Source organism: Gopherus flavomarginatus, chromosome 13 (genome assembly GCF_025201925.1).
Source record: "Gopherus flavomarginatus isolate rGopFla2 chromosome 13, rGopFla2.mat.asm, whole genome shotgun sequence".
Taxonomy (NCBI): Eukaryota; Metazoa; Chordata; order Testudines; family Testudinidae; genus Gopherus; species Gopherus flavomarginatus.
In genome coordinates, this window is record NC_066629.1 from 10,546,225 (window position 1) to 10,559,665 (window position 13,441).

At 42.5% G+C, this 13,441-nt stretch overlaps 1 protein-coding gene across 10 annotated transcripts in view; it reads right to left on the minus strand.

The window, feature by feature from the left end:
* PKNOX2 (PBX/knotted 1 homeobox 2) overlaps nt 1–13,441 on the minus strand; it is a 623,477-nt gene that overhangs the window by 150,029 nt on the left and 460,007 nt on the right. For all 10 annotated transcript variants that reach the window (XM_050921671.1, XM_050921661.1, XM_050921668.1 and 7 more), the window contains one exon: nt 692–880. In XM_050921671.1, the coding sequence (XP_050777628.1) occupies nt 692–880 (189 nt within the window). The remainder of the gene's footprint in view (nt 1–691; nt 881–13,441) is intronic.

Genomic DNA, 13,441 nt, shown 5'->3' on the forward strand with positions numbered 1-13,441 from the left:
GTGCACTAATTCACCATATAGAGAAGCACTAAGAATCTCCTATGGTTCTAATTAGTTTGTGCCCCCTCTGTAACTATCACTGCATACTGACATACAGCCATATGCAATATTTTATCTGACATCTCAGTTTCATCATCCATAAACTTTCATGGTTAAAACTCTACCAGTCAGCGGCAGTCACCCACTAGAGTCACTTTTCTATGAAAGAGTGCTCTGCTGCAGGATGGCATTCAGAGCAACCCAGTGAAAAACACTCAATCACTGCATCATTTCCTCCTGTGGCGTTGTGCTTATTAATTATGGGTCATTTGCTTTCAAACACATATATTCACATACACACACACAGATTAAGACTTACATTTTCAATAGTGCCCCAAATTTTCAGGGGCTTCCATTTTTAGAGCCCACCTGGAAACACTTGTTGATTGATTTCCAGAGCTGCTGAGCAAGTACAATGGGAAGCCAATGGGAGCTGCAGATACTGAGTGCCTCTGAAAATCAGACCCAAAATGTCTTAAATCTCCAGGATTCCTCTGCCATGCTCACACAGCCCGTTAGGAAAATGTGCCTCCTGGCAACTGGATCAAAATGAGGAGGAACTTTATAAAATGGAGTGAAACTGTTTGTAGAACAATAAGGCCCAAGGGGAGATTTTAAGAAAGCATGTGTGGTGGACATTTTCAGCCATTACCTGTGGGTGTAGGTTTATGGAGGGCTGGTTTGGGGAGTAGGGCCCCCCAAGATCATTCCTGAGTAGGTTATCGCTGTGCATCTTTGTTTTGAGGCAGGTGATATAACGGTTACAAAAATCCTTGCACAATTCATTCACCTTCTCCAGCTCCAGCAGATGAATTCTCAAGACCTGAATTGCTTTCACCATCTGAGAAGGATAAACAAAGAGAGGAGGTCAATGCGTATCCACTGGCTTTCTAGTAACTACTAGAATCATTGGGCAACCTCAGGAACTGCTAAGGATGAGTATCTGCAAGATTACCTCGGAATTGCTAATGAAGACAATCTGATTAAAAAACCTAGTGTACAATTTGCCACATAATCCTTTTCAGGCCTGCAGTTCAGATCTGTTGGTGCTAGTGCAGAAAAGCAGCCTTTTCAAACAGTGCAGCTTTTTCACTAGTGGTAAAAGAAAATAAATATTTTTGTTGCCATGGAATTCACCAATCTCCACTATTTGGAGATGCAGAAACTCACTGTAATTACCATCCCAACTAAAATAAATGCCCAAAGAACATTTGGAGACTAAGCATTGGATGTAAAAATGTGTTTGATTATTCTCTACTGGCCACTCTCTCTAACAAGATTTCAGAGCAGCAATGTGGCTGTGAGCTTTCCCTAGAGCAAAGCTGAGGCCTCATTAAAATGTATCCCATAAATGTTAAAAAATGTACACATAAAACATTCCTCTCATGGAACTGAAACTTTAAGTTTTACAGCTTCAGTTTGAAATCTTGCATAATATATAAATTCCAGATATTCGCTGTGGGGTGATAAAGCCAGTTTTATATAACAAAAAGTCTTTACATGTCAAAGGATTTTTTTAATTTGCAAATTGTAGTGATCATCTTTACAAACTGTTAGTCATAGACTGCTCCTGGGTTGAATGGCTACACACATTTCAATAGCCTTGCCGTCAATTGCCCTGATGAGCCTGCAGGGGCAATAGTAGGCCTTTGGAACTCTGCTGCTATAATGAGACCTTGCTCGCTACTAGCTCAGAGATTTATAAAAGTGGCATTAAAAAGGGGTAGGAGAGGACCTCAGGAGATAGCCACATTTCTCTGTCCTAATGCACTGTGAAGGCTTTCTCCGCTGAGTCACAAAGCCAGCAGGGAGACAGAATAATGGGTGCCGATGAGGTACAATTTACAAATAGAACAAGAAGAGATTAATCAGAAGCATGGTTAGCCAGGGCAAACAGGGGACAAACTCCTTTTAGTCCCCATCTACTCCAGGGAATTTTGAGAGGAAGAGGTTGAAAGCCCTTTGCCTTTCAGCTTCTGCTTCAGCCCCAGTAATACTGGTTCACGACGATATGCTACTGAACCCTTGCACTCCCATGCTCCACATCCTACTTCTTTTCTCTTGCAGAAATGGGAATAACGTACAAGGTCAAACAAAACAAAATAAACAAAAAACTCTGACCAGCACACAAATTGGGAAATTAAGTTCTTCAGAGCTATTCAGTAAATGGACACGAGAAAAGTGTAGCTCCGAAGAAGGACAGAGATCCCTCAGACTGGTGTATCCATCCAACAATCACATTTATGAAAGTCAGTATTCAAGGGCAAAGGCAAGAAGACCTGACACACTCATATATATAAAATATAAATCTCTCAATTATCTCAGCTCATTTGCTTAGGGTCTCTCATTTTATGTTCCTGCTTCACTGCGTAGTATATCTGTCCAGAAAAAGAGTTACAGTCCAATGGAATACGTGCGCGGGGTTGTAAAAAAATACAGATGCTGAATTAATTGACTGTGTGGCACTCAGCAACTGATTGAGTTGATAATGGCAAGATCTGACCTTTTTCTAATTTCTAATTATATGCATCTCAGCTGGGAGGAATACATGATTCTTATTCTAATGATGGCTAATGTTGCTGGCCTTTTCATCTCCTTTTTGCCATCAGCGGTGGTGGACAATTTGTAGGGAATTAGTGGTGTGAAGAAATCCTCCAGACAACACAAACAAACTCCAGCAGAAGATTTGTTTGCCCTCGCTTGTTCCAGACACAATGATTGCCTAGCAAATCCCACTCAGGAGCGTAGTGTGAAGTGGAGAGACACAAACAGAGGAGTGAGAGGCAGAAATGCTGCACCCCACACAAAAGGCGCTGTATCTGCCAAGGAATCTGGAACAGCTCCAGATTATACATGAGTGAGAAGAAAATTTCATTTCTGTCACTCAGTTGCAAATTCATTAGAGCCACTTCCTTCACTTTCCCTGTATAAACAAGGGCATTGTCACAGGTCCCCCACTGCTGATTATGCTGGGGAGACACAAATGTGTTTTGCTGTGGCCAAACCCTGTGAACATCAGACCCCTGGTTCTCATTAAAGAATGAGCAACACGAAGAATAAGGCAGAGGCCTACATGGATAATAAAAGTGGCTATACTAGACCCCCATCATGACATTGTCTCTATTTATCTTCATCCAGAATCTTTCAACTAGTCTGCTTCTGACCTCCTTCTATACCGCAGAACAAATGTATATATTCTTAATTCATAATGTAACATCTCCTCCATCCGGACCCTGCCACCGCCTGTCCTTCCTGAACAAGCTATACCCTTCTATACCAAAATTCCAGTCAAGCAGGATTGGTACTGCTTTGAGCAGGGGGTTGGACTAGATGACCTCCTGAGGTCCCTTCCAATCCTGATATTCTAGGATTCTATGATTCTATGATTTATCCCACCAAGGCTCTGTGATGCCAGTTAAGTCATAATTTAGCTTATGGACTCATAGTTTCAGTTCATCCTGTTTATTCTCCATACTTCTTGCATTTCAAAGAATCATAGACTATCAGGAGGAGGCGGATGAGGTCTTTCTTTCTTTCTTTCTTTCTTTCTTTCGTGTGAATCTATCTATCGATTGATCAATCGATCGATCGATAGATAGATATCACTAGACCTGGTAGTAATGGGGGACTTTAGCTATCCATACATCTGTTGGAAAAGTAATATGGCAAAACATGAAATGTCCAATAAATTCACCTTAATAAGCTATCTTGTTTCACTCATATCCTGGGATCAACGCAGCCACTTCACCACTGGCAAACAATAAGTTCATGGACTGTATTGGGGACAACCTTATGATTCGGAAAGTGCAGGAAGTAACCAGAGAGTCAGACCGTTTAGACTTGATTCTGACTAATGGGGAAGGACTGATTGTGAATCTGAAAGTTGACGGCAATTTGGGTGAAAGTCATCATGAAATCATGAATTTCATGATTCTAAGGAAAGGAAGGAGTGAGAGCAGGAGAATAATGATGATGCACTTAAAATAACAGACTTTAACAAACTCGGAGAACTCATAGGTAAGGTTTCACAGGAAGAAAATCTAAAGGAAAAAGGTCAGGAGAGCGGGCAGTTACTGAAAGAGACAATATTAGAGGAATAACAGCAAATAGTCACAATGAGAAGGAAAGATAGCAAGATCAGTAAGAGGCCAATATGGCTCTATTGGCGGCTCTTTAATGACCTGAAAATCAGAAAAGAATCCTATGAAAAGTGGAAACATGGACAAGCAGCTAAAGATGTGTACAAAAGAATAGCACAAGCAGGTAGAGACAAAATCAGAAAGGCTACAGCACAAAATGAGTTACACCTAGCAAAGGACATAAAAGGCAATAAGAAGAGGGTCTACATTAAAATCAAAACAAAGAAATTGTAGGTCCTCTATTTAGCCGAGAAGGAGAGCTAATAACTGATGATATCAAAATGTCTGAGATGTCTGTAGTCAGTCACAAGGAGCTGTCACATACACACTGTTCTCTCATCCAAAAGGGGAAACAGAGAAGGGAGTGAGTGTGGTGAGCAGGATCCCCAGGTGGGTGATCATCAGTGTTCTCGACACCCTGTTCCATATCTGAGGACACAGGAAGCCTACAAAGAGGCTCCATATTTTTTAAATAGGCAGTTTTATGTACAGGCCTGGAGAGGAGACAGGAGGAGTAGGAGTGAGCAAGGTGGTGGGGTTTAGGAATATTTGATGTTCCCTAAGCAGTGATAATTTCTCCTAGGGAAAATCCAAGCACAACTCTTTCTTTGGTTCTTCTGCACTGGCAGTCGGGCCATTATGATAGGAATCCCTGGAATAAATGTTCTCACTGAGGGGAGGTCATAGCCCTAAGTACACAGAATCCACTGAAATCACAAGGAACCTCTTTATGCTTCAAAACGACAAGAAAACACACTATACCAGAGGTTCTCAAACTGTGGTCTGTAGATTACTCCATTCAGGTGATCCACAGATAGTTCCCTCTAAGGTGCATGCCTGAGCAGCCACACATGAGAGAATGAAGACCCACCCAAGTAGTGGAGCCATGCAGGCGTGTCTCCACTAATTAGGTGCCTGGACCCTGGAGAAGATGCACATGTAAGGTGAGGTGGTGGCCTTGGGGGGAATAGGAGGGAGATGGGAGTAAGCTGCCAGCAAGAGATGGCCCCCCTTCCCAGCCCCAGCTTGGAGGCTGCTGCAGCAGGAGAGAGAGGGCACATCCATCACATTAGAAAGGTAAGACTACTGATATTAAAATGCGTTGTGTGCTTTTATTTGTAGAACAACAAAAATTAATTATTACATTTTTTTATATAGTGCTTTTCTCCAAAGCGCTTTATAATAGTTAGCTAATGGTACAAACATTTGGAAAGACCATTAAGTGGTCCACCGAGACCCTTGGCAATTTTCAAGTGGTCCATGAAGAAAAGAGTTTGAGAATCACTGCACTACACACAACACACTGATCTCCCACAGTTGCAATCAAAATTGCAATCGGGGTGCCAGAATCTATGTAGAAGTGGTGGGGTCAAGGCCAAACTTCCCCCTCCCTCTCTGCACTTGGCTGCGAGCCAGCTGACCTTTCTTCTGGCACTACAGCAGCCCTGGTGCAATTGCAACCCTAACAAATATTGAGGGTTAATATGATGTTTCTCCATAACTTCCCCTCTGACATGTGAGGACATACAGGGAGCAGTGATGTTTGCACAGGGGGAAGGAGAGATGATTGGGAAGTGCCCTTCCAAACTCCAGCATAACTCCGTACCCTATGAGGCACTCAAATATAAACAACAGCATTTTACAAATTAAGTAACCAAGAGGTGCACAACATCATTTTGAGAAGAGCTGGGACTAGAACTTACATCTTTGACGTGGAAAACCTCAGCCTCATTTACTCAAAAGGAAACTGCCATACCTATATGCTTGACTACAATGGCTGTAACCACTGGTCTGGCAACTAATATATACTGTATTCTAAGCCAGGACTTGAACTCAGCTGTCCTGGCTCTCTGTAACGCTGCTCTAAACCCCAAAGCAATCCCCTCCCCTGAAAGTCAGGAATCCTGATTCTCAGTAGTCTTCTGTCTAGCAAATAGTTGAGCCATGCTATGGAAAGAAAAGTGTGTCATGTTCTCCCTTTAGTGGCTGCTCCATAGTGAAGATGACAAGATGTCGGGTTCAAACATTGCCTGGGTGGGTCTCTTATGGTTGCACATGGCAAACTGTGGCTTCAATATCTTAGGAAAAAATTATGAAAGGCAGATATCTTTACTAGACATAGTGACGATCTTTAATGAGGACTTACATTGTTATTGGTGGTGTCGTTGTCGTAGTGCCTAAGAGCCCCACTCATAGACCATGATCCGTTGTGCTAGGTGCTGTACATTACTATTGCTATTTCATAGGTATATTATGGTAGCACTCAAGAGCCCCAGCCGTGGCGCAGAACCACATTATGCTAGGAACTTTACAAACACAGAACAAAAGATGATCTCTGGCCCACACAGCTTACATGCTGTCATGCTGATTTAGTCCCATTGTCAGTTATGGGAAATGGTGGCCATTTTGAGAAAGGGAACATTGAGACTATAGTGGGAAAGATGGCAAAGGGAATCATTAATAACTCATCTTTACAACCTAATTTCTTCAGGTGTACATTTGAAGGGGGCTGTCAGTGAATTTTATCTATATGGAAAATATGATGGATAAGAACCCGGTTATTAGTTAGCTACGGGTTACAAAAAAATAAAAGTCAGACACTGGAAATTTCCTAAATATCCCATTTTAAAACTAATCTAACTCATTAGCTAAGAAAAAGGTAGCTGAAAATCCCTATAAAATTTGATCTTTGCTCACATATTTGTGCTGCAAGTTTGGAAAGATATACTGTATTCTCCAGACAAATCAAATCCCTACTTCAATTGAAAAATGGAACTCAACCTTCAAATATCATCTTCATGTGCTGCTTTTGTGTGTATTTGTGTGTATCTGTGAGAACCACAAAAATTCACTCCCCATGGCCAGGAGGAAGTCAGGGACAAGCATCCATGAATACCCAGGTGACATGAAGGAATTAGATTAGACCAGGGGTCAGCAACCTTTCAGAAGCGGTGTGCCAAGTCTTCATTTATTCACTCTAATTTAAGGTTTCACGTGCCAGTAATACATTTTAATGTTTTTAGAAGGTCTCTTTCTATAAGTCTATATTATATAACTAAACTATTGTTTTATGTAAAGAAAACAAGGTTTTCAAAATGTTTAAGAAACTTAATTTAAAATTAAATTAAAATGCTGATCTTACGCTGCCAGCCTGTTCAGCTCACTGCCAGCCTGGGGTTTTGTTCACCTAGGCTGGCAGTGGGCTGAGTGGGGCCTGTGGCTGGGATGCCAGCTGGCAAGGGGCTGGCAGCCAGGACCCCAGACCTGGGGGGTTCAGGGGTCAGGGCAGAGGGCTGAGTGTTTATGGGGGGAGGTTCAAGGCAGAAAGCTGTGCATGTGGGGGTGGTTCAGGGGTCAGGACGGAGGGCTGGGGCTGGGGGGATACAGGGCAGAAGGCTGGGTGTGTGTGGAGGATTCAGGGGTCAGGGCAGTGGGGGTGTGGGGGTGTAGGGCAGAAGGTTGTGAGGGGGGTTTCAGGGTTCAGGGCAGAGGGCTGGGGTGTGGGAGGGTGCAGGGCAGAAGGCTGGGGTGCTCGAACTCGTGGGGATGCTCCCAGCCCCCTGCCCTGAGCAGCTCATGGAAGGGGGCTGGAAGGATTATGCCCTGTTCCACTCCCTTCCCCAAGGCCCCATCCCTTCCTCTTCTCTGCCTCCTCTACGGAGCAGAGAGCACGCTGCCACTCTTTCCCCTCCCCCTCACAAGGGGCATCAGCTGATTAGTGCAGGGAAGGAGAGGTGGAAGGGCAGGAAAGCAGCACGCTGGGGGAAGAAGTGGGGGAGGGGGGAAGCTTGGCTGCCACAGGACCAAGCTTCTGCCTCCTGCCCCCACAGGGGAGAGCGGTGAGCGAGGGAGCTGAGTGAGGCTGGGGACCAGGAGCGCGGCAGGCAGCAGTGTGCCACTCAAAATTGGCTGGAATAGACTAAGATTAATTCTGCATAAATGGTGGGTTCCACGGTGAATTTCATGGTGTAGACAAAATATACAAGATCCTAATCATAATATAAGCACAATAGAAGCTTATTGTCTCCAAATGTAAACCAATAATTAAACACAAAAATAGCAAAGTCTCCACGTTTTGTGTGGCACATTAAGGCTAAATTCTGTGTATGGATTCTAATATTGTGATACTTCCCCCCAGTCCCCACACCTCCCAGTACTATACAATCAGTACGGCAGCCCTTGTGTTATTTGTTGTTTCCTCATCTGCATATTGTATGATGCCTCCACATTTTCAGTTTTCAGTGCACCACATACTTTTGTATTAAAAATCCCAAATTGCAGAGGCGCATTTAGATGTCCTGGAGAGTGAGGGATGCGGTGAAGCTAGAGGTTCTAACACCTGGATAGGGAAAGACTGGAGTACTTCGCTCCCAGGAAGATACAGGAAGTTGATTTGGGCTTTGGCTCTCTGGATGCCACTGAGGCTTTTAGAACTGGGAAGCACAATGCAGGGGACAGCATAACTTGGGAAAAAATTGCGCTGTAATAATCAGTAACTGCACAGTGGACTGGCTCTCTGATTGGCTGTGACAGTTCCAGTATATGCTTGCTGCCTGCTGTGATACAGACTCACTCTTGAGTCTGGGTGGCTTAGTCTCTCCTGTGCTTGTCATACTGTAAAGGTTTGACATCTACCTTCCATTCCTGGCACAATTGTTCAGGCTGGGGTTTGCTTAAGCAGTGGGCTGTCTAAATTATTTCAGATAAAACGAAGTAGCTCTTGCTGCTACGTCAGTAAAGAAACTATGTGTTCACTTTGGACTCCTCAGTCATCAATAGGCCTGAAATACCCCTTTTATGATGCAAAAAAGCGGAATGAAAAGCAAGCATGCATTTTGTGATGTTCTAATCAGTTGTGGGTTTTTTTACAGAATTACTCAGCTAAGTCCTGATCCTGAACCTTTACTCATGTGAGGAACCTGCTGGGGTTATCAGGTAAGTAAATGCTGCTCAGTCCATAGTTAGTAAAGTACAAGGTGAAATTCCTTCAAATGACCCCAGTTCTGTTACCCCACTCTCACCAACCTGCTATCTGAGCACCTAGAACTTGTTGCATTAGGACATAATGGGGGAAAGGGAGCTGGTGCCACTCTACATCAAAGACACTTTTACCTGTTACAGAGGTACAGACAATTCAGAATCACAGGACCTCAAACACTTATAGATTAAAGTTCAAACTAGTAAAACTAAAGATGAGGTAACAGTGGACATTTGTTACAGACAACCAGCTATCACTAGGGGACAGGATGAACTGCTCTGTAGACATCTGTCCATAATGTATCAGAATAAAAACAGTATTATCATGGGTGACTTCAACCTGGGGGACATTTGCTGGACATCTCATGCAGCCAGTAACAAAACATCCTTGAAGAGTTTCGGAAAATAATAGATAATCACTTCTTAACACAAAGTCCTGCACTCAACATGGAGTAACTCAATACTGGGCCTCAATCTACTGGACAAGGAAGAGTTAATCACTGATCTAAACATTAGGGATTGCCTATGTATCAGTGGCTATGATCTGGTTACATTTACTTTGTGTAACAGAATATGGCACCATTATTTCAAAGCTTAAAGCAGTTGTCAGCATAATTTACTGGAACACAACTTTAAGGTGCGAAGTGTTAACAAAATCTGGGGATTGTGCAAGGACATCTTAATGGATGACTAAAAAACTAAAAAAAGTTATGGAGAACATGAAGCCATCCCGGTTAAAAGAATATGAGGAAGCAGTGATAAAGCACAAAAATAATCAATATATAAAGAATGGGAAAAAGGGAAAGCAAATGGCAATGACTATAAGTAGATTAAAAATATAGATGACTGATAAAGGAATGTACAGGAATCAATGTACTATCAGTGGCTAATAGGATTAAAGATAAGAAGAAGACAATTTTAAAACATATTACAAACAAACAAAGGAGCTCTATGTCAGGTACAGGTTTATTGCCAGAAACAGATGGTAAAATTGTGAATAATGATGCATAAAAGGCAGAAATGTTCAACAGATACTCCTTTTCTGTATTTGGAACAAAAGAGAGGCGGGGTATATCTATCCCGTATGATGTGGATGGAACAAAAAATGTATCATCTGTAATGAAGCAGGATGTGAGGCAGCATCTGCTAAAATTAAACATTCTGAAATCAACAGGCCAAGATAACTTACACCCAGGAGTCTTAAAAGAACTAACTGAGGAGTTCTCTAAACTACAAACTGGGGAAATTCCAAAAGAGTGGAGCACTGCCAATGTAGCTCCAGTATTATAAAAGGGTAAAAGAGATGACCCAAGGAACAATATATCAGTTAGCCTTATATTGATCCCGAGTAAAATAATGGAATGGTTAATTTGGGACTTTACCAACATAGCTAAAACTATCATTACTGCCAATTGACACAGTTTCTGGAAGGTAGGTCTTGCTAAGGATTACAGATCTGGTTGATAAAGCCAACAGTGCTGATAGACTGTACTTGGACTTCTCTAAGGCATTTGATTTAGAACCACATGATATTTTGATCTAAAAAATTGCATTATATGGAACTAACAGGGAACAAAATAGATAGATTAAAAACTGGCTAACTTGCAGATCTCAGAATGTAGTTGTGAATGGGAATATATCAATGAGCAGAACTCTCGGTAGCTCGGTTCCCCAAGGATCCATTTGTGGTCCAACACTATTTAATATTTTGATCAATGAGCTAGATGATGATATTTTATCATGATCAACGGAGTTGGAGTCAGAGGAACCATGTCCTCTGGAAGGGATGTCATTGACAGGTTACCAGTGGAAAAGGGAGTGCAGGGAGTTAGGGTGGAAGCTACTTAGCCACATGAACAGAGTAGTGCACAGAGTTTAATAAAGTTCTACTTGTTCAACTTAACCTGCACTCGGCATCTCTCTTTTCAAATGAAACAGATACAAAATCTTTGCTGGTAAATTTGTAGATAACACAAAGACTGGTGGGTTAGTAAATAACGAGGAGGACAGGTTCTGTTACAGAGTGATCTGAATCTCTTGGTTAAGTATTCATTATCCAACAAAATGTATTTTAATATAGCCAAATGCAAAGTAACACATGTGGGAACCAAGAATGCTGGCTGTATGTATAGGTTGGAGACTCTGTGTTGGAAAACAATGACTGAGATAAGGACTTTAGGAGTCATCGTAGATAATCCCTCAGCGTGCGCTCCCAGTGCAATGTCAAATATTGGAACTAAATTGGCAGTCCTCCAGTCTGTTGGAGTTTCCCCAGTCTTCCAAGATTAAAGGTAAAAAAAGGCTCATGTGATCCTTGGATGTATAAAAATGGGAATATCAACTTAAAGTAGGGCAGCGATCTTATTCCTGCACTGGTAAAATCACTACAGTAGAACCTCAGAGTTACGAACACCAGAATTCGAACTGACCAATCAACCACCCACCTCATTTGGAACCAGAAGTACACAATCAGACAACAGCAGAGACCAAAAAAAAAAAAAAAAGGCAAATATAGCTCAGTACTCTGTTAAATGTAAACTACTAAATAAATACAATAAAAGTTTAAAGATAGATTTGACAGGGTAAGGAAACTGTTTCTGTTCTTGTTTCATTTAAATTAAGATGGCTAAAAGCAGCATTTTTGTTCTGCATAGTAAAGTTTCAAAGCTGTAATAAGTCAATGTTCAGCTGCAAACTTTTGAAGAACAATCATGACCATTTGTTCAGAGTTACGAACACTGCAGAGTTACGAACAACCTTCATTTCCGAGGTGCCCATAACTCTGAGGTTCTACTGTACTAAAATACTGTGTCCAGTTCTGGTGTCCATGCTTCAAGAAGGGTGTGGAAATACTGGAGAGAGTTCTAAGGAGCAGCCAACAAATGATCCAGGGACTGGAAAAGAAACCTTGCGATGTGAGGCTTAAGGAACTCAACCTATTTAGCTTATCTAAGAGGAGTTCCAGAGGCGAAGTGGTCATTGTGCATAGGAACTTACACACGGAAAAGAGATTTGACAGTAGGAGCTTTTCAGCCTTGCTGTCAAAGGTTCAATTTACCAGCAGTGACGATAGTTAAATATTGGAACAGTTTACCGGGGAGGTGATAGAATCTCTAAAATATATGCTGTAAGACAATCTCTAAAATACATGCTTGTAAGACAAGTTCTGCAGCCTGTAGAGGGAATCAGGTTGGATAGTCGTGATGGTCCTTTCTGGCCTTCACTGCCTTCAACATGCTCATAATGCTTGCAGTTCTGGATTAATACAGTGACTACAACCAAACCTCAGACTTCAGGGTTTCAAGTCATCACTTGCAGGGGTCAGGAAGGATTTTTAGACTTTTTCCATGTGAGTTACAGAGGCAGAGGTGCAGCTGCCAATAACTTCCTTCTTGGATCAGTTGAAGTGGAAGGATCTGACTAGCTCATTGTGCTTCTGACCACCCTCACCAGGTCTCGAAGGTGAGTCAGCAGTACTTCAAATGCTGCAGAGAGATCCAACGGTCAGAGCATGGCTCTTTGCTTCTTTCTACTAACATGGCAAGTGCTGTCTCTTACTGTGATGGTCAGGGGTTAAAGATGGATCGTCCACATCTTCACAGTCACCTTTCTCAAGAATAGGAGGTGAGTAGCTGAGTAGAAGCTGACACAGTTAGTTAAAATCAATGTTTTTGCAAGCACTAGACAGATTATTAGAGGACTGGGCCGAAAGAAATCTGATGAGGTTCAACAAGGTCAAGTGCAGAGTCCTGCACTTAGGACAGAAGAATCCCATGCACTGCTACAGACTAGGGACCGAGTGACTAAGCAGCAGTTCTGCAGAAAAGGACCGAGGGGTTACAGTGGATGAGAAGCTGGATATGAGTCAACAGTGTGCCCTAGTTGCCAAGAAGGCTAACAGCACCTTGGGCTGTATAAGTAGGAGAATTGCCAGCAGATCGAGGGACATGATCATTCCCCTCTATTCGGCATTGGTGAGGCCTCATCTGGAGTACTGTGTCCAGTTTTGGGCCCCACACTATAAGAAGGATGTGGTTGGGGTTCCCCAATGTGCGAAAATGTCACATAGCACCTGCCATGGAGTTCCCATTCATGGTCAATCGCAAAGTGTCTGCTGAGGGAGTGTGTGAGCACATTCTATGTCCTAGAAGGGTAGGCTGCTGACAGAGTGATTTGATTGCTGGTGCACCAGTTCCAGAGATTGCCTGCTTCTGTGCACAGGAAGGCAGACTTCGCTCCCCCTTGTTTGTTGATGTAGAATGAGGTTCTAATGTCTGACATTATGA